The sequence below is a fragment of the Electrona antarctica genome (assembly GCF_951216825.1).
Source record: "Electrona antarctica genome assembly, chromosome: 9".
In the NCBI taxonomy this organism is placed as follows: Eukaryota; Metazoa; Chordata; class Actinopteri; order Myctophiformes; family Myctophidae; genus Electrona; species Electrona antarctica.
This window is the reverse complement of record NC_136790.1, coordinates 4,018,860-4,046,554: the sequence shown is the minus strand read 5'-3', so window position 1 is coordinate 4,046,554 and position 27,695 is coordinate 4,018,860. Positions and strand designations below refer to the sequence as shown.

Below are 27,695 nucleotides of genomic sequence, written 5' to 3'. Positions count from 1 at the left end.
TACGAGCTTGTAGGTCTGCTATTTTTGAAAAATCGAAGAACGACTGACATAGAAACAGCTTTTTCAGAAAACTGTCAGGATGTAGAAGACATTTTTAGAATCTGATCTCAGGTCAAAATGGGTTAAGCCTGATTTTATACTGCGCGGACGGCCGTGTAGCTCACCTCAAATAGCCTATATCTACAGTAGAAGCTTCCGGCTATTTTCACAGAGCACAGAGTATAAATTAAGCATTACACACACCCTATACGGCGTGGCATAAAGCTGTTAAAATAAAACTAAAATACAATCTAAATCAAATTCAAACCAATCTCAATGATCACCAGTTTGACAGGTGGTCATTTGCACAAGGAAAGGTCTGATGGCTCCAAGGAAAGGTCTGATGGCTCCGTGCCATTTCAAGGAAAGGTCTGATGGCTCCGTGCCATTTCCATCTAGGCAGAGATCGTACACAGTGTTCCCCAGACCATTGGTTCTCAAAGTGGAGTTCGGAAACCTCAAGGGCACTTGGGTGGATTCCAGAGGGTCCCCAGAGAAATCATTGGTAATAATACTGTAGCATCATCCGTTTAACAACTTGTACCCTATTTTATGCTTTGGATATTCAAAATAGCTGATCTACAACGCATTGCAGTTTGCACCGTGACATGCTGTTGTGATCTTGTAAATCTGCAATTTTAGAAAATATTTAGAAAAATTTGATATAATTATAATTTAAAAAAATATTTTACACAAATCTTCTCTTATTGGGGTCCCTGGCACCAAATGCTTTCAGTTGGGGGTCCCTGGCACCAACTGCTTTCAGTTGGGGGTCCCTGGCACCAACTGCTTTCAGTTGGGGGTCCCTGGCACCAACTGCTTTCAGTTGCGATCATGGGGGTCCCTGGCACCACATGCTTTCAGTTGGGGGTCCCTGGCTAAATTCATCTTCGGACAAAAGATGCAAATATTTGAGGATCACTGCCCCAGACAACAGCAACCAGGTCAAAGGTCAGTGGTTCAATTCCTCCAAAATGTAGCACGTCTATAAAAAACGTTTTTACTTCGAAATTACAACTCATATTAGTTTGACGCATCTGGTAAAAAAAAACAAAAAAAACAAAGCAAACAGACTTGAGTCTTTGTGGACTTGAGCCAGTGGTGTGAGGTCTGCTTCTGCAGACTCGGCGCCAATGTACAGTACTTGCCAATGTACAGTACTGCCAATGTACAGTACTGCCAATGTACAGTACTGCCAATGTACAGTACTTGCATGCTGATATATAGGCTTGGAATCATAAATCATCCGTTCTTGGCAACATCTGACACAACAGGAAAGCCCTGTTGCAGCGCCTTCAAATCCTGCCCCACCTCATCACCCGTTTGACGCAACAGGTGTGAGAATGCATTGACAATATCCTATGGAGATGTTCTTCGAGCAGGGCATTGAACCCTAAGACTATAGCTGCCCATTCATTCACTGTCATTGCAGATGATGCTCTCTGGGTATAGGAAGTGGATGCAAATGTATGGTTAAATGTTTTTTTGTTGTGGCTTGTAGTAGTAGGCTGACAGGAAATGGGGAGAGAGATAGGGGGAAGACATGCAGTAAAGGCCGTCGGGATCGGGAGTCGAACCCGCGGCACACTGCCAGACTGGATTACCAGCCAAGGTGCCTGGACCGCTGAGCCATGGCCAGACTGGATTACCAGACAAGGTGCCTGGACCACTGAGCCATGGCCCAGGCTGCAAATGTATGGTTAAGAGGAATACTCACACATGACGGTAAGAAAAACGTTCCCCGACGCCAGGACCACCTTCTCTCTCGTTGCCCGATCATAGATGCCCACGTGGCATTCATACGGCCCGTTGTCTGAGATCCGTACTTCTGGAAGGCTGTGAAATGAAACAGAGATAATAATGCATGTGAATTCAAGCTTTTGCAATTCAATATTTTATAAACATTTCGGATTTTTTGAAAATGTTCACCTATAATGATATCCCCAAAAATGTGGGTTTTATAAGTATTTATCCAATGAAAAGTAATAAGTGCTCGTGTTGTGACTAAATAATGATACTAGAAATACAAATAATGGATCCATTTGAACACATGGTTCTGTATTGGATATACAAGACGGTGTTGACCATGTATGTAAAACCTCAGAGTAGGAATTGTTGCGAACGCAGTGATTGCGAACGCAGTGATTGCGAACGCAGTGAGCATTTACTATGAGACCTAGCAGAACATGTCTGTGTGTCTGTGTGTCTGTCTGTCTGTCTGTCTGTGTGTGTGTGTCACGCTGTAACACCACCCGCCCACCACCAGAGGGCGCAGCTGTATCACACAGAAAACACACACACACACACACACACACACACGCACGCACGCACACACACACACACAAAACTTAACTTAAAAAAAAACTTAACTTAAAAGGGAAAAACTTAAAAAGGAAAAACTTAAAAAGGAAAAACTTAACTTAAAAAAAACTTAAAAAGAAAACTTTAAAAAAAAAAACTTAAAAAAAACACGCACGCACACATACACACACTAAAAAAATAACTTAAAAAAACACTTGATTTAAAAAAACTTAACTTAAAAAAAGAAAAAAGAAAAGAGAACTTAAAAAAAACCTTAAAAAAGTACGTAATTTATTCTAATTGTTGTTATTGCAATTTACGAGCTGCGTTCGCTTCCCGCTTCCCGCGTTCGCGCGTCTTGCTTGTTGTATTAGTCAGCAAATAAACTATTGTGTGCACTGACCTAGAAATGACATTTCCACTGTGAATAAATGTACCATTGCAGCATAAAGACAGGAACGCAAAGGGACAAGAAAGAAAGTATATGACGAAAACTTAGCTTGGCAGAAAATGTGCATTTGCATAAAACCGAAACCTTTATTAATGTCACTTCTCCAGAAAATGCAGCATCACATGCTGACACTTCTGATGACTCAACGAGCAGCGAGGTGTGGCTTTGCAACATTTTGACTGACAAGCGTTTTCGTGCCGCTTGAGGTGCTGAGTTTGATGGCTGTTTTCCAATAAATGAAAAGTATATTTCCAGGATGCTATATATCCGTTTGAAACGTTTAAAGAATAAAAACACAAAATAGTAAATAATAGTAAATAGTAATAATAATACTAATAACCATGTAATACAGGATAACCAATGTAACCAAAATAGTAACCAAGTTGTTTAACCCATTTAGGTCTGACGTCGAAGTTTAAAAAATGTATTAAAAATCCTGACTGTTTTCTGAAAAACCTCATGTTTTCTGTATCAGTGGTGCTCAATATTTCATGTCAAGGACCCCAACAATTATGTATTATGCTTCTCCCCAGACCTCCCCAGGAAGCAAAGATTTGAGTTAAAATGTTCACTCTGTAATAATATATATTCAAAGATTTGTGTCACATTTTCACGGTTTTTCAAAAATATTTTTCAATAGCTAAATTATAACATAATGTTTAAAACACCAAAAGGGGTTCCCGCCCAAAATGGGTTAAGCTTTAACCACTTAAACCGTATCTAGACTCAATAAACTGGACCCGAGTTGTCTCTGTACTTGGACCATTTTTCTTTTCAGTCTAATTTAGTTTTTATATTTCATGAAATGATAAGGAACTAGAGGTTCAGACTGCTACATGATAAGGAACTATAGGTTCAGACTGCTACATGATAAGGAACTATAGGTTCAGACTGCTACATGATAAGGAACTAGAGTTTCAGACTGCTACATGATAAGGAACTAGAGGTTCAGACTGCTACATGATAAGGAACTAGAGGTTCAGACTGCTACATGATAAGGAACTATAGGTTCAGACTGCTACATGATAAGGAACTAGAGGTTCAGACTGCTACATGATAAGGAACTAGAGGTTCAGACTGCTACATGATAAGGAACTATAGGTTCAGACTGCTACATGATAAGGAACTAGAGGTTCAGACTGCTACACGGCCCTCACAAGTTCGGCACATATACTAAAGTTCTCAACGGGCCCACAAATGAAGGCCTCGCATCCAGCTGGGTTTAACGAGATAGCTCAGTGCAACATGACGATGACCCGACGCTTCAGCTATCGTGTGATATAATCTGATTGATTTTATAAAACATTTAAGCATATATGGCAAGTTAACTGGTTAGAAGCTCATTTGGTGTGCAAAGTCTGCAAACCAGAGGCCAGCCAGCAGTATAAACAACCACCGTTCCATTCAAAGTCTGCAAACCAGAGGCCAGCCAGCGGTATAAACAACCACCGTTCCATTCAAAGTCTGCAAACCAGAGGCCAGCCAGCGGTATAAACAACCACCGTTCCATTCAAAGTCTGCAAACCAGAGGCCAGCCAGCGGTATAAACAACCACCGTTCCATTCAAAGTCTGCAAACCAGAGGCCAGCCAGCGGTATAAACAACCACCGTTCCATTCAAAGTCTGCAAACCAGAGGCCAGCCAGCGGTATAAACAACCACCGTTCCATTCAAAGTCTGCAGACCAGAGGCCAGCCAGCGGTATAAACAACCACCGTTCCATTCACTTCTCTCTGCTGTGCTGCCTGCGTGCAGTAATAGGGACTTTAAGCAACGACTGTTTTCAGGACGGCTCCGCTACGCGGAAGTACGGCTGCTATGACGCCCACGCCGTAGCTGTCAAAACCATTAAGCAAACAGCCTCCGGCGACGGCGACATTGGTTGCCATGGTGACGCGTCCATGCAGCATGTGTCAAACATAAACACATTATTATTATTATTATTTTTAAAACACCCCGTCGCGCGCCAGCTAACCGATATTGCTTAATTCTTACATGTGCTGGACATGATCAGCAGTGGAAAGAGGAAGGTGCTGGAGCAATCTGTGTTCTAAAACTGTTAATAAACATGGTTAATATGACATATGGTATTAGTGTTATTTCTTCATTCAGAGCATGCCAACACATTACACAGCATAAGAGAGGTGATGGAGCAATCGGTGTAAATGTATGACAGCTATAAATTCAATAAACATGGTTATGCCATGGCGTTGTAGACACTACGTGTAAGTGTAGGTTCTCCCGTAGTAGAAAGGGCTGCGACGGAGAGCAGGTTTATGTATCGAGCACTGATCCATTTCAAGCAGGTTTATGTATCGAGCACTGATCCATTTCAAGCAGGTTTATGTATCGAGCACTGACCCATTTCCGGTTGCCGTAGCCGACTGCCGTATCCGACGTTGCTTAAAGTCGCTAATGCCAGTGCACTGTGCCACCCGCTTCCACTCGTCCTCCTCCTGTCACAAGTGAGTCACCTATTACGCTATAGGTGACTCACTTGTGAGTCACCTATAAATGTGTAGGCTATAGCCTAGATCTGTAGATCTGCTATTTTTCAATAGCTAAATTATAACATAATGTTTAAAACACAAAAAGGGGTTCCCGCCCCAAAATGGGTTAAACACAAACATTGAAGACGAAGGTGAGGATGCAAATTCAGATTTTGCCGGAATGATATGAACGATAAGAGCGCCCCTCACTTCACACGGGTGTGATTGGATGTGCGCTTGGTAAATCGGCTATTTTTTGGGCTAATGTTCTCCCAAGAATATGGATCCTTATATAACCAACTGGTTATAAGGGTTCATAATTGTATTCATTTCCATGCTGTCAGTCATATTTGGAAAGGGACCTCATGCATATGATACAGTAGAGCTACAGTGCTCTATCTGTCTATCAGCATACAGTACATCCCACAGATTAGTATGATGGTGTTTTCCATCAACAGCCTATGCTCACAATGAGTTTAAGCAAACATGGCGATACAATCTGTTTGAATACAGTAATAGGTTATCCCTGAAGCCACATCTTTTATTGCCACATCTGCAAACATTGTAATCGGTTCCTCTTCCTGGTCTTTTGCCAGCCCCCCAACCCCCCCCCCCCCTCGCGCTCACACACTAAATCCATCCATAATACCCTTTTTATCACACATGATGGATTTCAGATTTGGACTGACCTTTTTATCATTGATTTACAGTATGCATGCAATTTGATGTTAAACAAGGCACAGGTGATGATAATCAATGAGCCGATACTGAAATATATCTGTCCCATTCATACTTCTTGCATAGGCAATTAACCGTGTTGAACCTGGTGTGTTTTCAAGGTGTTTGTTTAAAAAGTTATAAACAATGATTAAAAAATACAATTAAAAAAATACTCTTAAAAGATTGCCCAAGGCATAGCCTGTACACAAATAATTGTATTGATTGCATTCACAATTGGCAAATGCTTTGGCATTCAAACCTGAATGCCTGGACCTGCCAGTGAGTCAAACTCCTGCTGAAGCACAGTCAGTATCGTACTCACAATCTGCTACTTCCTATTTTTGGCAGTTAAAAATGTGATCATTAATCAAGCTGTAATATGTAATCATTATGGCATGCACAGCTTACATCCAACTTCCCAAAGCAATTAATTATGTCAAAGGCCGATGGCGGGTGCTGCGGGTGGTGTGTGTGGGGGGTTGGGGGTGGGGAGCTGATAGAACGTGTGCGATCGCATCAAAATGCTCTCTCTCAACACAAACAGGAGTAATGATAATACCACAACCACTTAACCCATTTAGGCCTGACGTCGGAAAAAAAAAAAAACGTTCGCTCTGAAAGAATATATACCTATTCAAAGATTTGTGCTGCATTTTTACGATTTTTCAAAAATAGCAGACCTACAAGCTTGTAGATCTGCTATTTTTCAATAGCTAAAGTATGGGTTAACCTATAAGAGCAACACGTAGCAACAGCAGAGCACCACAATACAGCAGTACTACCCTACTACCCTACTGTACTTTAAGAACATCATATTTTTTGAAGTATCTGCACTTTACTTTTTGTTAGTTTTCGCATTTTTGGATACTTAGTTTGTGCCCGCTAAATTTCAAAGACAAACATTGTACTTTTGCGTTTCTAGGAAGGGCAAAAGTAACAGTATGAATTTAAACACTTAAGCCGTATTTAAAATCCACTTCACACGTTCACGAAATTATAGTTCATCTATTATCAATTGTGTAGTTTGTACTTTTGAATACTTTTTTTTAATCCATTCTGGGCGGGAACCCCTTTTGGTGTTGCATTATGTAAATGCTTTAGCTATTGAAAAATAGCAGATCTACAAGCTCATAGCGCGGCACCGAGTGCCGCGCTACGAGCTTGTAGGTCTGCTATTTTTGAAGAATCGTGAAAAGTGACATGAAAGTGTTTGAGAACGACTGACATAGAAAAACAGTCAGGATTTAGAAGACATTTGCAGAATCGTTCCCAGGTCAAAATGGGTTAAACCAGAAGTATTTATACTTTGACTCGAGTACTGGAGCACTTTGTCCACCACTGCAATATAGCCACCATATTAGCCCTAGGGATCCCATCTGTATTATATTAGCCCTAGGGATCCCATCAGTATTATATTAGCCCTAGGGATCCCATCTGTATTCCACACTCGGCTAATGTGTCAACAGTGATAATCAAAGAGAGACACTACTGGTCACATTTAGCCCGCGTGATTTATTCCCACAAAACGGGAACAATTGTCCTTGTTCTTGTCCTTGTCCCATCTTAACCAGCGGTGTCCCATCCTAACCAGCGGTGTCCCATCCTAACCAGCGGTGTCCCATCCTAACCAGCGGTGTCCCATCCTAACCAGCGGTGTCCCATCCTAACCAGCGGTGTCCCATCTTAACCAGCGGTGTCCCATCCTAACCAGCGGTGTCCCATCCTAACCAGCGGTGTCCCATCCTAACCAGCGGTGTCCCATCCTAACCAGCGGTGTCCCATCCTAACCAGCGGTGTCCCATCCTAACCAGCGGTGTCCCATCCTAACCAGCGGTGTCCCATCCTAACCAGCGGTGTCCCATCCTAACCAGCGGTGTCCCATCCTAACCAGCGGTGTCCCATCCTAACCAGCGGTGTCCCATCCTAACCAGCGGTGTCCCATCCTAACCAGCGGTGTCCCATCCTAACCAGCGGTGTCCCATCCTAACCAGCGGTGTCCCATCCTAACCAGCGGTGTCCCATCCTAACCAGCGGTGTCCCATCCTAACCAGCGGTGTCCCATCCTAACCAGCGGTGTCCCATCCTACAGCGGTGTCCCATCCTAACCAGCGGTGTCCCATCCTAACCAGCGGTGTCCCATCCTACAGCGGTGTCCCATCCTAACCAGCGGTGTCCCATCCTAACCAGCGGTGTCCCATCCTAACCAGCGGTGTCCCATCCTAACCAGCGGTGTCCCATCCTAACCAGCGGTGTCCCATCCTAACCAGCGGTGTCCCATCCTAACCAGCGGTGTCCCATCCTAACCAGCGGTGTCCCATCCTAACCAGCGGTGTCCCATCCTAACCAGCGGTGTCCCATCCTAACCAGCGGTGTCCCATCCTACAGCGGTGTCCCATCCTAACCAGCGGTGTCCCATCCTAACCAGCGGTGTCCCATCCTACAGCGGTGTCCCATCCTAACCAGCGGTGTCCCATCCTAACCAGCGGTGTCCCATCCTAACCAGCGGTGTCCCATCCTAACCAGCGGTGTCCCATCCTAACCAGCGGTGTCTCATCCTAACCAGCGGTGTCCCATCCTAACCAGCGGTGTCCCATCCTAACCAGCGGTGTCCCATCCTAACCAGCGGTGTCTCATCCTAACCAGCGGTGTCCCATCCTAACAGCGGTGTCCCATCCTAACCAGCGGTGTCCCATCCTAACCAGCGGTGTCCCATCCTAACAGCGGTGTCCCATCCTAACCAGCGGTGTCCCATCCTAACCAGCGGTGTCCCATCCTAACCAGCGGTGTCCCATCCTAACCAGCGGTGTCCCATCCTAACCAGCGGTGTCCCATCCTAACCAGCGGTGTCCCATCCTAACCAGCGGTGTCTCATCCTAACAGTGGCTTCAACTCAGGAGAATTTGCCTCCATTTTAATTATGCAGACTGCATACGGCTTTATTCGCACTGCATTCTTTACTATACACTTGAGTGTCGAATATTTTAAGAAGGGAATCAATTCCACACCTCAGGGCAGTATTCAAGGCATTCAACGAATGGTAAATGGCCTTTATCCAAGGCGCTTTACATAGATTGTGCATTACATTCACCCATTCACACATCCATGGACCGATGGCGGCAGAAACCATGCAAGGCACCAACGAGCACATCAGGAGCAATTAGGGGTTCAGTGTCTTGCTCAAGGACACTTTGACACCAACTCTGGGGGAGCCCGGGTTCGAACTGGCAACCTTGCGGTTGCGATCCAGCCACTCTACCCCTGAGCCACCGCCGCCGCCATCTACTTCATCTACTTCAGCCAGAATTCAGCACACTTTTTAGCGTTTTCTTCCACTGGTCTCAAATGTCATATATTGCAGATATATGGTCTTTATTAACGGTTCTATTTGGGCTGGTAATGTGTGATGAATACGTAAGAAAGAGTTATCTCTCATGTCTCAAAAACTACCATCAAGGTGCTTCATTTTGTATACAATTAACCCCCAGCTGAGCAACTTGTTGCACCGGACAGCTGTCATGGGCAAATTTATCATTTTTTTTTGAGTGGTGTAAACCACTCCTACAACTGGCTTTTGTGTGCAGAAAAAATGAGCATGGTTGCTATGTTCAAAATAATTTCTGACGTAATTAAATCACACCCAGGTGAACTGGATGACCGTAGCAACCATGCTCATTTTTTCTGCACAAAAAAAGCCAGTTGTGAAATCACATCCGGGTGTGATTTCATTACGTCAGACATTACGTCAGACCACAGCTGATCATGCTATATAAAACCTTACACCACTCAGTTCACACGGGTGTGATTTTTTTTCATAGAACTGGAGATCTGAAAAAAATCATTAACATGGTGAAACACATCTTGATGATGTCATCAAGATGCGTTTCACCATGTTAATGATTTGTTTCATACTTAACAGTTCTAGGAAACACAGAATGGGGGGACTTTTTTATTATTCCACACAACAGCTCTAAGGTATATTAATGACATAGTCAAATGTTGAAGATTGGTGGTTTTCCCCTTTACAATGCAAAGTAACCAGTAACTAAAGCTGTTAAATAAATGCAGTGGGTGAAATGTACAATATTTGTCTCTGGGATGCAGTGAAGTATAACTATAAAGCATCAAAAGGAGTAACTATTCAAGTAAAGTAAACCTCAAAATATCTCAAAATAGTACTGAGTAAACATAGTTACTTGTGACCAAATTTGACTGAGGGACTGCCATTGGATTTTTTTGAATTTTTGTTTTTTCATGTCATATGAAAGCAGGGAATCATAGCTTCAAATTGACATATTGAAGTTTTTCTCCTCTGGTGAAAAGCTGGAATGTGCGCGATGGCAGTCTCTCAGTCAAATCTGGTCACACTTTCTACCACTGCCATATAGCTCACTGAGCAAGGAACTCTGCATGTCCTCAGTAAACCTTCTTGGGGTAAATAAGGATAAAAAAAAAAAACTAAGTATATATAAGAAAGAGAGAGTGATCGCCTGGAGTTATCAACTGAGGTTTTTCCTCCACCAGTGCTTTCTCGAGGGAAAAGCATGAAATGGGGGTATAGTGACTATAGTTCTATTTTAAACACAATTCAAAAATGATGAGAATAACAGCATTTCTCTTACTGCTGGGGGAAGGGACAAGGGCTTTGTTCTGGCTGACTGGATTATGGCAAATGCTGATGTCGGCCCATTGCTGATGTCGGCCCATTGCTTTGTTTAAGAAACAATAAACCTCCAGTTTATGTTGTCCACGTTCCCAATGGGACACTCACATGTACAAAATGCAGAGGAGAGAAAGCCTGATGATAAGATAAATGAAGACAGATAAACATTGCTGGAAGAGAGGCCAGGAGGCCACACTGGAACAGGGAAGGAAAACAAACTCACAATGAGCCTCTGATATGAAGTCAGCCCACTCCAACACACCCCTTAAATTAAAGTGTGCCAGTATGGCTCCTTCATGAGGAGTCAAGTGTAAGGAAACGCCGTGCCACTTACACTATAACGCTATGCCATTAAGCATTTGGAATTACTGTAATTTTGCAGCACACACACCCGCACTATTCATCAATGTCCAATACTGCAAGGTAGAGCTACATTCTGACGGAGGTGGCAAAGATAGAGAAGGTGACTGTGTGGGAGCTTCCAGCATGATGTCTCCAACCAGCTGACTCCCACTGGACCACCGACAGCCTGAATAATCTTAAAATAATACTTTGATGGGAGTGTAGGCAGCACGTCGGAACAGTAGCTGACCGGATAGACATGGGCGTCCCTCTCTGCTCTCGAGGCTGCATTATGCTGAAAATGAAGTGGGGGTGCGGTTCTTGCACCTCCAAGATCTAGTCAAACATCCAATCAAAAGGCACCAATGTGAACTGTGTGTGTGATTGTCAGAAATGTATGGTGGCCGTGATTTTTTTTTTTGAGGAAAGATGGGTTGAGGAGGTTAAGAGGTACCGTACAAACCTCTATTCTCCCATGCACTCTGAGACTACACACAGCACACACACACACACACACACACACACACACACACACACACACACACACACACACACACACACACACACACACACACACACACACACACACACACACACACACACACACACACACACACACACACGCAACCAGATGACAATTCATTAATGGAGAGATATAGAACACACTTTGTCCACTGAAAAGAGTGGCTGTCGCCAGACATCTCAGTGACAGTGACACGGTCACAAGCAGATGAACATTAAACAATTTAATTCGCGGTGAACATGTTCGGACGCGGCAAAGCCGAAACAATGGGAGTTATAGTCCCATTTGATCATAATATTACCATTGATTAATAATTACTATCTAAGTCCATATACTGCCTCTCAATGTGGATGTGTATTTAATACTGTCCTGGTCATCCTGTATCCCAAATAAATATTGCTCCCTGTATCCCCTTGATTTCATCCCCCACTACATTCCAGTTCCCAGAACACTTCACAAGCCATGATTATACTAATTTATGAGAGAGACTTGGCTTCCATCATACCTGCTCTGGCACTATCTGCGGCTCTTTCCATAACTGCACGCCAAAACCCTTACAAACTGCCCTGTGAATCAATTCCAGAACATCTCGTCCGTCTGTCTGTCTGTCTGTCTGTCTGTCTGTCTGTGTCTCTCTCTCTCTCTTTTCCAATTCCCAACCTTCCTTCCAGTCGACCCCTTGCCCTTTTTTCTGTAGCTCCAGCATCCCATTATCACCTACCCCTTTTCCTCCATCACTGGGAATTATGCATCACAGCATATTTTCTGAGCATTTTAGATACCTTTTGTCCTTTGCTTTGTTTTGAAATCATTGGCCTCATTAATCAGCGAGTTATAAAAAGCTAATTAGCACCGACCCAAACCAAGGTGAGGGCTTGGGAAAAAGAACATTATACCCACAGCCTTGCAAACACAAATTAACATCAATACAACCTACTGTAGATACAAAAATAATAATAATAATAATAATATTAAACACAGTAAAAAAGGGGGGGGGGGGGGGGGGGGGACAGAAAAACCTCATGTAGAGTTGTACCAGGTGGAGATCGATAGCAAAATTGCTCCCATACAGGAGCAGCAAAAACAGCACTCAGCTGAAGAGAAATCGATTGTCCCTGAGGAGTGGCATCTGAGATCTCTCATGCAGGAAGGAACCACTTTGGAGCAAGACCTCCATAACAGCTACGAGGGGAAACTAAACAGTGCCAATCTAGAGGAGAGGGGAGTCATCCTGACAGAACCCTGCACTGGGCAGGTTCTGATACCACTGAGGTTCTGATACCACTGAGAGGGGAGTCATCCTGACAGAATCCTGCACTGGGCAGGTTCTGATAGTTGATCCCATAGATATATATAAACTCTAGATGGCTCAAGGCGGAGTTTCCTGACGTCGTTCACCCGGCAGCCATCTTACTTCGGGGCTACAGTACAGTATGTTCAATGGCAGCTCAAACAGAAACAGTCATAACTCGCTCAAATCTTGACGGATTTACAAACGGGTTGGTTTATTACAAACGTTGTCAACGTGGCTATGATTATCAGGACGCTTATCTGCTTAATTTTCTTTATATGAACGTCGTATAAAAGCATATAAGTATGCGGACGTCTCTGACGTTTATAACAAACCAAACCGTTTGAAAATCGGTTGAAAATTGAGCAAGTTATGGTCATTTAAGAGTACATGCCCCATAGACACAATGTTATGTGGCCCGAGGTAAGATGGCCGCCACGTAACGACATCGCTCTCCATTGGCCAACAGCGCGGGTGAGCTATCTAGAGTTTATATATATCTATGGTTGATCCAGTCAATATCTGTAGAAATCTGGTATCAGCATGATTTACTGTATACTTTGATGCTGAAAATAGCTATAGATTATATATAGCGATATATTTATTGTAGGCCTACACAATCCTGTAAATGTCCCTTTAACAAAAACACACTCTAGTCTGCTGTGAGTTCAACCCATTAACACATAGAGTGCCACCTGGTGGACGAAAGTGGTGGTGCTTGGGTGCCACAGGATCAGAATCTGTTTTAGTTTGACGCGCGTCTGGTTTTGGGTTCCATCTTGGATGCTAAATTAATGCTAATGCTAGCGAGCTAAAACAGGCCAATCCTTGCTCTATAAAATGCCAATGTTCCAATCGCGACCACCGGATAATCACAAATGACCTCGATTTGTTCAGAACCACGGACAGCGCCGTAGTTTCCGAGAAAATGGCATGCAAAGGCCGTGGCTAATACAGAAGCTAATGGCTATGGAGAAACAGAAGCAGTGCTGGCAAGGCCTTAACCAATTTTGGGCGGGAACCCCTTTTGGTGTTAGCATTATGTTATGCTTTAGCTATTGAAAAATAGCAGATCTACAAGCTCATAGCGCGCCACCGAGTGGCGCGCTACGAGCTTGTAGGTCTGCTATTTTTGAAAAATCGAAGAACGACTGACATAGAAACATAGCTTTTTCAGAAATCTGTCAGGATGTAGAAGACATTTTTAGAATCTGATCTCAGGTCAAAATGCCTTAAGACGAGCCCACTCGTCATGAGCGCCATTCATTTATAGGACGAGTATACCCATCCTTAGATTAAGCCATTTAGGCCTGACGTCGAAATAAAAAAAACTCTGAAAGAATATATATTCAAAGATTTGTGCCGCATTTTTACGATTTTTCAAAAATAGCAGACCTATACAAGCTCGTAGCGCGCCACTCGGTGGCGCGCTATGAGCTTGTAGATCTGCTATTTTTCAATAGCTAAAGTATAGCATAATGCTTAGTTAAAACACCAAAAGGGGTTCCCGCTCAAAATGGGGTAATGTCCGTCCTCCAATGTGTTAAGGCCTTCTAAATCAGTAGTTCAAGTAGTTTCAAGATTTTTCAAAAGATTTCAAAAATAGAAGAAAAAAAAAATATGTAGAAGCTTGTATATCTGCCATTTTCGAATAGCCAATGCAAACATCTAAAATGACACAGATGCCTTCACGGTTTTAAGTGGTTGAGAGATTACACACACGCGTGCACGCGTACACACACACACGCACGCACACGCACATGCACGCGTGAAACAGCAGTAACTGTGTGAGGCTAGATTATCCACATCATGTGTGCAATTGTGTAATGTTGTGTCTTCCTCTGTAATGTATTTTGTTTGTCATTGATGTTTTATGTGTGGCTGTAGCTGGGGTGAAAGCCCAAAACAAATTTCCCTCGTGGACAATAAAGTTTACCTTGACCTTGACGCACACGCACGCACGCACGCACGCACGCACGCACGCACGCACGCACGCACGCACGCACGCACGCACGCACGCACGCACGCACGCACGCACGCACGCACGCACGCACGCACGCACGCACGCACGCACGCACGCACGCACACACACACACACACACACACACACACACACACACACACACACACACACACACACACACACACACACACACACACACACACACACACACACACACACACACACACACACACACACACACACACACACACAGAGCATGGCCTCAATCCTCTGAATGTTACTATACTTTGGATATATAACAGCTTCAATTTAATTGGTTAATAAATGGTGGAAAAACAACACGTTATACAACAAGTATCAAACTATAGACTTCTAGACTGTAGTGAAACACTTCCCTGGAGAGAACGTGTGACATTGAGACTTCTAGACTGTAGTGAAACACTTCCCTGGAGAGAACGTGTGACATTGAAGTCTTATAGACTGTAGTGAAACACTTCCCTGGAGAGAACGTGTGACATTGAAGTCTTATAGACTGTAGTGAAACACTTCCCTGGAGAGAACGTGTGACATTGAGACTTCTAGACTGTAGTGAAACACTTCCCTGGAGAGAACGTGTGACATTGAGACTTCTAGACTGTAGTGAAACACTTCCCTGGAGAGAACGTGTGACATTGAAGTCTTATAGACTGTAGTGAAACACTTCCCTGGAGAGAACGTGTGACATTGAGACTTCTAGACTGTAGTGAAACACTTCCCTGGAGAGAACGTGTGACATTGAAGTCTTCTAGACTGTAGTGAAACACTTCCCTGGAGAGAACGTGTGACATTGAAGTCTTATAGACTGTAGTGAAACACTTCCCTGGAGAGAACGTGTGACATTGAAGTCTTATAGACTGTAGTGAAACACTTCCCTGGAGAGAACGTGTGACATTGAAGTCTTATAGACTGTAGTGAAACACTTCCCTGGAGAGAACGTGTGACATTGAAGTCTTATAGACTGTAGTGAAACACTTCCCTGGAGAGAACGTGTGACATTGAAGTCTTATAGACTGCAGTGAAACACTTCCCTGGAGAGAACGTGTGACATTGAAGTCTGCAGGACAAAATACAGCTGGGATGAATTATGGGTAAATTGCCCCTTTAAGTATACAGCAAGTATATGTGGAATCCAGAGACGGATCGCCTACGGGACCGGGATGTACAGAGAGGTGTGTGTAATCGCCCCGTGCTTCCTTGAGGAATAACCCATTTTGGGCGGGAACCCCTTTTGGTGTTAGCATTATGTTATGCTTTAGCTATTGAAAAATAGCAGATCTACAAGCTCATAGCGCGCCACCGAGTGGCGCGCTATGAGCTTGTAGGTCTGCTATTTATTTTTTTAATCCAAGAACGACTGACATAGAAACATGGCTTTTTCAGAAAACTGTCAGGATTTTTAGAAGACATTTTTATAGAATCTGATCTCAGGTCAAAATGGAATAAGCATGGAACAAAATGATGAGGATAATACTGGGATTGCTATACTTGTGAGCCACGGGGGGAGGTGTGATTGGCTCCGTGCTGGCTGGTTACATTTTAGTAAATGCTGATGTTGGCCCGTTTCCTCTGTTGTTGCTGCACACAAAGCTGCAAAAGCTTCTGCTGTTGTCCGGAATCCTGAATGCTGCATTCACAGATCCAAATCCACACGAACACAGAGAAGAGTACCCGGTGATAAATGACAGCGGGGGCCATGATGGAAGGCATCCCAAGGAAGGATGAGAGGCCAGGAAGAATCCTCACAACGCAGCATATTTTCTGATTTCAGCCAGGCTGTGAACCCCCCCCCCATGTGTGTGTGTGTGTGTGTATGTGTGTGTGTGTGTGTGTGTGTGTGTGGGGGGGGGGGGGGGGGGGGGGGGGGGGTTGTTGCGCCATGCACATTCTGCCTATTAAATATCTGATACAACTCATTTTCCCCCTGTAGTATAACTGTCACGGTTGCAATTTGGAAAGAGACAAGATTTTTCAATTTGCTGTGTTTGGTGTTTGGTATGCAGCATTCATTTTTCAAGGAAGATTAGATGATCTTTTGTAGGATCCTGTTCTCAAATTGCACAACGCTGCTAGTGGCGGATCGGGCCTTATCGGGCCTTTCAAGTTCAAAAGTGTCACCTGACAAGTCAAGAATCCCCGGGGACATTTTGTCTCACCAAAGTGTCCCATGCAGGGATTACGTATAATAATCTAAGCATTGGTTTGTGTACGTACTGTAAATGGTAAATGGTGCATTTATATAGCGCCTTTATCCAAGGCGCTTTACATAGATGTGCATTACATTCACCCATTCACACACACATTCATACACTGATGGCGGAAGAAACCATGCAAGGCACCAACCAGCACATCAGGAGCAATTGGGGGTTCAGTGTCTTGCGCAAGGACAATTCGACACTAACTCTGGGAGAGCCCGGGTTCGAACTAGCAACCTTGCGGTTACCATCCATCCAGCCACTCTACCCCTGAGCCACCGCCGCCGCCGGTACTGTAGCTGCATGTTGATATGCTAAGATTCTTCTTCTATCTGAGATATTATGAGTGTTATCTGCATGTCAAAGCCGGGCAAGGCCGAGCAATCTGAGATGAAGACTGCATCGCTGTCGTCCCTGAAACAGCGAGACGTGTAATAATGTGAAACCCTGCTTGCAGTGCAGGGAACAGGGAGAGAAACAAGCCCACATTGATTAAATCAATTAATTACCAGCTGCATTATTATTATCTGTGGGTCTGCTGCTGACGTTATGCCACTTTTTAGCTGCGCTCCGCTGTTATGCTCAAATTAGTGACCCTAAAGAATTCTGAGGCAACATGGCTGGAGACGAGGCAGCCAATCAGAACTGCGCGACTAGCCATGCCGTGCAGACGATGGGATGTTATGGTTTGTTGCCAGTGGTGGCAACTGTCGTGACAGAAATAAGCGAAGCAGCCTCCAAAAAACAAACCAGGCAAGCAACTGTGAATGAATCCACGTTAGGCTGGAAATATGCAGACTTGGCAACACTAGTGGTGTCAGTCTAAGGCACTAGCGGTGTCAGTCTACCAGAGCAGAAATACTAGCGGTGTCGCAAGTTTCCCAGGTAAACACTGACCTGCCGCTTCTACGAAGCAGCTGGTAAAAAACAAATCACTTCCATTGGTGTCTGCTACAGTTCAATCAGCACATATTCCTGACATCAAACCCTGATTTTCGGATACATATTTTTTTAAGCTTTAATTTCTCGTTCAAACGCATGGATCTGTCGGAACGGCGCAGCTTTGTAGAGAAGATTCGCCACTCTGAAGATTAGAGCCGGTGAAATATCCGCCTGTCCATCCTGCCATGGCTGGTCTAATGCATAAGTGAATGAAGTGCCTGCTTAGGGGCCCTCGTGGCCCTTAGGGGCCCTCGTGGCCCCCACATTGCTTAGGGGCCCTCGTGGCCACCACATTGCTTAGGGGCCCTCGTGGCCACCACATTGCTTAGGGGCCCTCGTGGCCACCACATTGCTTAGGGGCCCTCGTGGCCACCACATTGCTTAGGGGCCCTCGTGGCCACCACATTGTGCTTAGGGGCCCTCGTGGCCACCACATTGTGCTTAGGGGCCCTCGTGGCCACCACATTGCTTAGGGGCCCTCGTGGCCACCACATTGCTTAGGGGCCCTCGTGGCCACCACATTGTGCTTAGGGGCCCTCGTGGCCACCACATTGTGCTTAGGGGCCCTCGTGGCCACCACATTGCTTAGGGGCCCTCGTGGCCACCACATTGCTTAGGGGCCCTCGTGGCCACCACATTGCTTAGGGGCCCTCGCGGCCACCACATTGCCCCCTAGGGGCCCTCGTGGCCACCACATTGCTTAGGGGCCCTCGTAGCCACCACATTGCTTAGGGGCCCTCGTGGCCACCACATTGCTTAGGGGCCCTCGTGGCCACCACATTGCCCCCTAGGGGCCCTCGTGGCCACCACATTGCTTAGGGGCCCTCGTGGCCACCACATTGCATAGGGGCCCTCGTGGCCACCACATTGCCCCCTAGGGGCCCTCGTGGCCACCACATTGCCCCCTAGGGGCCCTCGTGGCCACCACATTGCCCCCTGCTTAGGGGCCCTCGTGGCCACCACATTGCTTAGGGGCCCTCGTGGCCACCACATTGCTTAGGGGCCCTCGTGGCCACCACATTGCCCCCTAGGGGCCCTCGTGGCCACCACATTGCCCCCTAGGGGCCCTCGTGGCCACCACATTGCTTAGGGGCCCTCGTAGCCACCACATTGCTTAGGGGCCCTCGTGGCCACCACATTGCCCCCTAGGGGCCCTCGTGGCCACCACATTGCCCCCTAGGGGCCCTCGTGGCCACCACATTGCTTAGGGGCCCTCGTGGCCACCACATTGCTTAGGGGCCCTCGTGGCCACCACATTGCTTAGGGGCCCTCGTGGCCACCACATTGCCCCCTAGGGGCCCTCGTGGCCACCACATTGCCCCCTAGGGGCCCTCGTGGCCACCACATTGCCCCCTGCTTAGGGGCCCTCGTGGCCACCACATTGCCCCCTGCTTAGGGGCCCTCGTGGCCACCACATTGCTTAGGGGCCCTCGTGGCCACAACATTGCTTAGGGGCCCTCGTGGCCACAACATTGCTTAGGGGCCCTCGTGGCCACCACATTGCCCCCTGCTTAGGGGCTCTCGTGGCCACCACATTGCTTAGGGGCCCTCGTGGCCACCACATTGCTTAGGGGCCCTCGTGGCCACAACATTGCTTAGGGGCCCTCGTGGCCACCACATTGCTTAGGGGCCCTCGTGGCCACAACATTGCTTAGGGGCCCTCGTGGCCACCACATTGCCCCCTGCTTAGGGGCTCTCGTGGCCACCACATTGCCCCCTGCTTAGGGGCCCTCGTGGCCACCACATTGCCCCCTGCTTAGGGGCTCTCGTGGCCACCACATTGCCCCCTGCTTAGGGGCCCTCGTGGCCACCACATTGCCCCCTGCTTAGGGGCTCTCGTGGCCACCACATTGCCCCCTGCTTAGGGGCCCTCGTGGCCACCACATTGCCCCCTGCTTAGGGGCCCTCGTGGCCACCACATTGCCCCCTGCTTAGGGGCCCTCGTGGCCACCACATTGCTTAGGGGCCCTCATGGGGCCCTCGTGGCCACCACATTGCTTAGGGGCCCTCATGGGGCCCTTGTGGCCACCACATTGCTTAGGGGCCCTCGTGGGGCCCTCGTGGCCACCACATTGCTTAGGGGCCCTCGTGGCCACCACATTGCCCCCTGCTTAGGGGCCCTCGTGGCCACCACATTGCTTAGGGGCCCTCGTGGCCACCACATTGCCCCCTAGGGGCCCTCGTGGCCACCACATTGCTTAGGGGCCCTCGTGGCCACCACATTGCATAGGGGCCCTCGTGGCCACCACATTGCCCCCTAGGGGCCCTCGTGGCCACCACATTGCCCCCTAGGGGCCCTCGTGGCCACCACATTGCCCCCTAGGGGCCCTCGTGGCCACCACATTGCCCCCTGCTTAGGGGCCCTCGTGGCCACCACATTGCTTAGGGGCCCTCGTGGCCACCACATTGCTTAGGGGCCCTCGTGGCCACCACATTGCCCCCTAGGGGCCCTCGTGGCCACCACATTGCCCCCTAGGGGCCCTCGTGGCCACCACATTGCTTAGGGGCCCTCGTAGCCACCACATTGCTTAGGGGCCCTCGTGGCCACCACATTGCCCCCTAGGGGCCCTCGTGGCCACCACATTGCCCCCTAGGGGCCCTCGTGGCCACCACATTGCTTAGGGGCCCTCGTGGCCACCACATTGCTTAGGGGCCCTCGTGGCCACCACATTGCTTAGGGGCCCTCGTGGCCACCACATTGCCCCCTAGGGGCCCTCGTGGCCACCACATTGCCCCCTAGGGGCCCTCGTGGCCACCACATTGCCCCCTAGGGGCCCTCGTGGCCACCACATTGCCCCCTGCTTAGGGGCCCTCGTGGCCACCACATTGCCCCCTGCTTAGGGGCCCTCGTGGCCACCACATTGCTTAGGGGCCCTCGTGGCCACAACATTGCTTAGGGGCCCTCGTGGCCACCACTTTGCTTAGGGGCCCTCGTGGCCACCACATTGCCCCCTGCTTAGGGGCCCTCGTGGCCACCACATTGCCCCCTGCTTAGGGGCCCTCGTGGCCACCACATTGCCCCCTGCTTAGGGGCCCTCGTGGCCACCACATTGCCCCCTGCTTAGGGGCCCTCGTGGCCACCACATTGCTTAGGGGCCCTCGTGGCCACAACATTGCCCCCTGCTTAGGGGCTCTCGTGGCCACCACATTGCCCCCTGCTTAGGGGCCCTCGTGGCCACCACATTGCCCCCTGCTTAGGGGCCCTCGTGGCCACCACATTGCTTAGGGGCCCTCATGGGGCCCTCGTGGCCACCACATTGCTTAGGGGCCCTCATGGGGCCCTTGTGGCCACCACATTGCTTAGGGGCCCTCGTGGGGCCCTCGTGGCCACCACATTGCTTAGGGGCCCTCGTGGCCACCACATTGCTTAGGGGCCCTCGTGGCCACCACAGGAGCCCTCGTGGCCACGACATTGCTTAGGGGCCCTCATGGGGCCCTCGTGGCCACCACATTGCTTAGGGGCCCTCATGGGGCCCTCGTGGCCACCACATTGCCCCCAAGTGTGCTGCAAATGTCACACACAAGACGTTGAAATGTTGCTATTGTTTGGAGGGGCTAGAATGCCCTGCAGACCACTAAGTAGTGCCGAGCTACACCCATGGACATCCTGACAAAGAGATCTGTCAGAAAGAGTTCCTTCAGACAGATCTAGTGCGACTATGCAGTCCCTATTCCATCCTCACTGCCTGAAAGAAAAGTACTGCCGTAGCAGACAACCCGCAGCACTCCAGGTTCAAACAAAATCCTTCTAGGTGCAAGGCTCGAAGATATAAGTTCAGGTGAAGAAAATGCCAGCACTCATTGTATGTCCTTTTACATGATTTTATTTACCTCTGAGACTGAAAACGTACGCGTTTTGGCCTGTATGGCCTTCCTCAGCGTTTGTGACAAGGAAGTGTGGTATTTATGTATGAGAAAGTGATGGAAAAAATAGTCTATGAACAGGTTGAAAAGTATCTTGCCACTAATAAATTATTGTACGAGTTCCAATCTGGCTTCAGAACATCCCACTCCACTGACACATGCCTTCTCTATTTGAGCGACCACATCAAACAAGAGGTGGACGCTGGCAAATACTGCGGCATGGTCATGCTGGACCTCCAAAAGGCTTTTGACACCGTGAACCACTCCATACTGGTTAACAAGCTAAAAGCAATTGGTTTCGATAGCACATCAGTGAGCTGGATGCAATCCTACCTGGAGGGGAGAGAACAGATGGTGGAAGTGAACGGAACACTGTCCCCCCCCCTCCCAGTGAGCTGTGGCGTTCCACAAGGAAGCATACTAGGGCCTCTACTGTTCCTAATATATGTAAACGACATGACTTCAGCTTGTGACTGCAACTTGTTCCTGTTCGCAGATGACTCAGCACTGCTGGTCTCGGACAGGGACAAACTGCAGGTTGAAAATGCCCTCAGCTCTGAACTCGGTAGAATCTGCACCTGGCTCGCTGATAACAAACTATCTTTACACCTGGGAAAAACTGAATCCATTCTCTTTGGCTCTATTAGTAATCTCAGCAAGGCAAATGGCTTCTTGGTTAGAGTGGGTGACAATGTTATCACACGTAAAGATGAAATTACCTACCTAGGTTCCATCCTGGAGGCTAATCTTTCCGGTGATAAAATGGCCACCAACGTAATCAAAAAAGTCAACCATAGAACAAGATTCCTCTACAGGATCTCCTCACTGGTCAACAAAAACACCTTGAAGACCTTAACAGGAGCCCTTGTACAGGGTTTCTTTGACTATGCATGCACCTCCTGGTACCACAGCACCTCAAAGGCCCTTAAAACCAGGCTCCAGACTTCCCAAAACAAACTGGTCAGGCTCCTACTTGATCTAGCCCCCCGAACCCACCTCACCCCTGCCCACTTCGACAGGCTGGAATGGCTTAGGGTCGACGACAGAGTACAGCATCTTGCAATGGGTCTGGTCCACAAGATTCGATACACCACCAAGATACCCATGTACCTGTCTAGATACTTCCTTAATGTTAACGAAGTCCACACCCACAACACCAGAGGGAGTGCAACGAACCATGTACAACCCAGATTCGGCACAAACAAGGGACTAAATTCTTTTCGCTCCTATGCCACCAAAATGTGGAACGCCCTACCAACTGTCATTAAGACATGCGAATCCCTTGACTCCTTCAAAACCGCTCTCAAAGGGCACCTACGGATGGCTGCAATTCGAAACTGGCCCCCGTAAAATCTGAATCCCCCCACCGCCCCCCCCTTTTTTCCCCTCACTGTATATATTTCTTTTCCCTTTTTACCTCCTTTATGATGAATTCCTGTTCTGTCTTTAGAAGTGTCTATTTGTACGTCTCTAAATGTTTTGATGATTTGAACATGGTGGACCCTATTGGAAACAAGTGTAATGCTTAATTGGGTCGTCCACTCACAGTTAACAGCCTTTGTATTGAGTTTGTGCTTGAAATGTACTGTAATTCTGCAAACTGTTAATAAATTCTTCAATCAATCAATCAATCAATACAATCAACAGTAATTGAACACAAATGTCAACCGTTATCAACTTACACAGTATCAATAAGAAGTCTCTATTTATGGTACCAAGACAGGATAAATATCATGTCATCCTCACTGCCTGCCTAACGTATGCTAATCCTGTTGCCAGGCACAGGTCAGTGCAAGTATGGCATCCAACTGTTTCTCACGCTGAGCCATTTGAAATCCTGCCCTCTTGCTGTGCCTGTGCTACGTGTGAGTGAGACTCTCGTCTCCTTTTCTTTGTGTGCGTCATGCATATGCGTGTGTCCGTGTTGTCTGTGCGCGTACAGTACACAGGTCTGCATACTTCAGTGACTCATGTTTCTCTGCAAGTGTACATTTATATTTTTCCGTGGGCAGGTAAGTGTGACAGACACTGTAACGGTGGCTATCCTCCCGAAGGGGTGGTATACACAGTAAAACGCTCAGTGTCAATTGAACTTGTGAGAGTGTGAATGTGGACCATTTGGGTCTATTTTTATACACTTCAACGTTAAAATGACCTTGAGTACTGTGTGCAGTAGGATTGTGTGGACACGTCATGCTCAGCTGGCCAGCCTCACCGACATGAGAAAATAAAGAGAAGAGGGAACGGATGAGAAAAGGCATGACATAGGTGTGGGAATGTGAATGGGCCTAAATAGCATGTACGGCGAAGGTACAAAAGGAAAGAGAACAACCAAAGGATCAATATTTTACAGCACTGTACGCGGGACAGAATGTCACATTCCATTTCTAAGTGGGGTCATATACGCTATAGGTTTTCTCTCCATTTTTGAACACACAGATGCAGCAGCAGCAGGGGGAGGAGGAGGAGGGGGGGGGGGGAGGAGGAGGAGGAGAGCGAGGAGGAGGAGGAGGAGAGCGAGGAGAGCGAGGGATGATGAGGATGGGCAGAGAGAAACAGCCGTTCAGCTGCCACGTGCATTGTTGAGGCCTGGGGTGAAGGAAGACAGTCTCAGTCCCCAGGACTCCTCAAACATGTAATCTACCCAACCAGAGCCAGATGATTCCTCTTCCTCCTCCTCCTCCTTCGGCTCACTCTGTTTTCTTTGTCCCTCACTCTCTGTAACACCCCCCCCCACACACACACACACACACACACACACACACACATACACCTCTCTCTCTCTCTCTATCTCTCTCTCTCTCTCCACAGTGTGCATATTTGTCTGTGTATTTACAATTACCCGGTATGTACGGTTTTTTTTTCTTTGTGGACACGTGTTCTACTGTATGTTCACACGGGGGGGGGGGGAAGATATTCCTTTTGGCATTCCCAAGTTAGAGCCATTTGAAAACAGCATGCCTTGCTGAAAAAAATAATAAAAACAGAAAAAAAGACACCGGCGATAAATGCATTTCCGTGTAAACAACAGACGGACCGGATCAGGATGTGATTTTTTTCGATGGCCTATATTTCCAGCAACTCCGGTGTTTTTATGGTGGTGTTCGCTGACATTCAAAATAAACAAACACAGGAGCATAAAGTCGCCAAAGTCGTCCTTGGAAGAGAATGAGTCATATTTACCAGCAGGACATTTGACCGAAATCGGAGGTAGTGTATATGACACACAGCGGCTGTTGGTAATGTACTAATGTAGCAGAGTGGCTCACAGCCTGAGCCTGATGACCTAAAAGTCTAATATCTCCCCCGAGCTAAAGGAATTCCCATTGGCTTTAAGTGGTTTAGATGTTGGCTTTCGACGCGGGAGACCCAGGTTCGGTTCCAATCCTGGTGCGTGGAACAACCCAAATATGGATCTATGCTGCAGCCTTCCCAGTGGAAGAGAGATGAAATGCTTGGAACAAAAATGTAGAAACTATTATATTTGTCATGTAGATGCGGGCTGTCATTAATCAAACTGATGACACGTCCACATCAGGAATGCCATCACACCCACCACGATGGTTCAGGCTCGTGCACCAGTTTATCACCCGCAAAACTATATGCCTCAGAGCAGAACTGGCTGAGAGAGAGAGAGAGAGAGAGAGAGAGCACCTGCTGTGCTCTCTGTCTGGAGCCTGGAGGTAAGGGGAGAGGCGTAATGCAGTAGCATAGTGGGGGGTATAAGGACTTTACTGGCCAGCTGTCGGATGGAGACTTTAAAACTATAAGCCCCATATCCCGAGGAGTTGAGTGAGTCAAGTTAGAGTCCCTCATCCTGTCTTGACCGAGACGATAACCCAAAACAACCCCTGATGGCCCGGTCAGCCACAGTCTCACCCCGACTGACCTACTGCCAGATGCTCTGGAAGGATGTGGTGCACTACTGAGCAGCCGTTCCGTCTCAGCGCACTTCCCCACCTTGACGTTAAGAGGTCACTCCCTTCCTGCATATTTCCCAAAGCAGCCAAGGCACAAATTGAAAGGAATTGTCCCTGTAATTAATAATTTAGTCCAAACTCCTTTGGGGTATTCTTTTGTCACTGTAAATGGAATTACTGTATGTGAAATTTGTCCTTTTGCATTAACCCATCCTATAGCTATTAGGAGTAGCAGTAGGCGCTATTATAGTAAATCGCCCCCCCGTGTAGCAGTTAGGGGTCAAGTGTCTTGTTCAGTGACACGTCGACACGGTGCACCGGTGAGAAAAACCGAGATCTTCTGATTCCTCTCTCCTAACTCAGCTATATGGATGCTGTAGACCCCCTGGTTCGCAACGTGGGGGGCCTGGGGACCCCCTGGTTCGCAGCGTGGGGGGCCTGGGGACCCCCAGGGGTCGGTCAAGACACGTTAAACCTATACTATATCAGCTCTTTGAAAGAAGCAGATCTACATGCAAACAATAATTGATCGTATTGCAACACAATGTGAGCTTGTAGATCTGCTGTTTTGAAAAAGATTTGGAAACACTTTAAAGGAGAATTCCATACTAAAAGGCTTTCTTACCTTTCTTTGTAGTTGTTACGTCCCCACCAAAGAGGTCCAGGTGTTATTTTGTGCAAAAGCTCCTTATTGGCTATTTCCCCTACCATAAGCCCTAAATGAATTGCATTGAATGGGAATTGAATGGGGCTATGGGGTGTTGTGCTAATTCACTTATTTCCATCGCTTTTTTGTATATATCCTCTCTTCATAATGTAAATAATATCCCAAGCGGCACACTTTACTACTTAGAAATAAGCAAATTAGCACAACACCCCATAGCCCCATTCAATTCAATGCAATTCATTGAGGGCTTATGGTAGGGGAAATAGCCAATAAGGAGTTTTTGCACAAAAAAACACCTGGACCTCTTTGGTGGGGACGTAACAACTACAAAGAAAGGTAAGAAAGCCTTCTAGCATGGCATTCTCCTTTAACAACACACATCATGAATGGGGGGTCCCTGACATAAAGTACTTTCAGATGTCCTTGACATGAAAATGTTTGAGAACCACTGCTGAGGACTACATGGTGTGTGTGTGTGTGTGTGTGTGTGTGTGTGTGTGTGTGTGTGTGTGTGTGTGTGTGTGTGTGTGTGTGTGTGTGTGTGAGCTACACTTCCTAACCATCTGTCCATTGTACCAAGAGAGACACATACTCCCCCAGATTACAACAGAGATTTTGAAAACATGACAAATGACAAAAAAACTCCCATATCTGCTGGGCGAATACGACAATGTGCAAACACAGCAGCAAGATTTGTGAGTTGCTGTGATAGGAGAAGGATATCAAATGGAACACAACCAACCTAAAGATTAATCATTGTGTATAACTATATTCCTGCACTATACCTGCATCCAGTGATCTTGGTACATAGAAATTGATCTATTGAAGATTCTGACTCTCAAATGTACATAGTGTTTGTTTTGATTGTATTGTTGTATTGTGCTTTCTGCTTTGGCAATGTAAACGTATGTTTTCTCATGCCAATAAAGCCCTTTGAAATGAAATTCAATTGAATTGTGTGTGTGTGTGTGTGTGTGTGTGTGTGCGTGCGCGTGCGTGTGTGTATATGTATGTTGTGTGCGTGCGTGCGTGCGTGCGTGTACGTGTTTATTGATGCTGAAGCTCACCGGACTGTTGATTGGTATACAAGGTCTTCCCGTCGACGGTAGTCCTCCATGTGAGAGTAATTGGTGTTAAACATCGCATCGTAGGTGAATATTTTCTGCTTGATGGTGCCTCCATCTGTAACCTGTCGAACAAAGGAGCAAAGACATTAATAAGGCAATTTCACCAATGACAGAATGACACACATATACCCTTCGTTATTCCCTGCAGATTCTCCATCCCACACAA

General features: G+C 47.0%; 1 protein-coding gene across 5 annotated transcripts in view; it reads right to left on the bottom strand.

Annotated features, from left to right (window-relative positions):
* igsf21a (immunoglobin superfamily, member 21a) overlaps positions 1-27,695 on the bottom strand; it is a 486,169-nt gene that overhangs the window by 125,374 nt on the left and 333,100 nt on the right. For all 5 annotated transcript variants that reach the window (XM_079510219.1, XM_079510215.1, XM_079510216.1 and 2 more), the window contains exons 3-4: positions 27,470-27,591; positions 1,757-1,875 (exon numbers count right to left, since the gene is read on the bottom strand). In XM_079510219.1, the coding sequence (XP_079366345.1) occupies positions 1,757-1,875; positions 27,470-27,543 (193 nt within the window). In that variant the 5' untranslated portion in view covers positions 27,544-27,591. The remainder of the gene's footprint in view (positions 1-1,756; positions 1,876-27,469; positions 27,592-27,695) is intronic.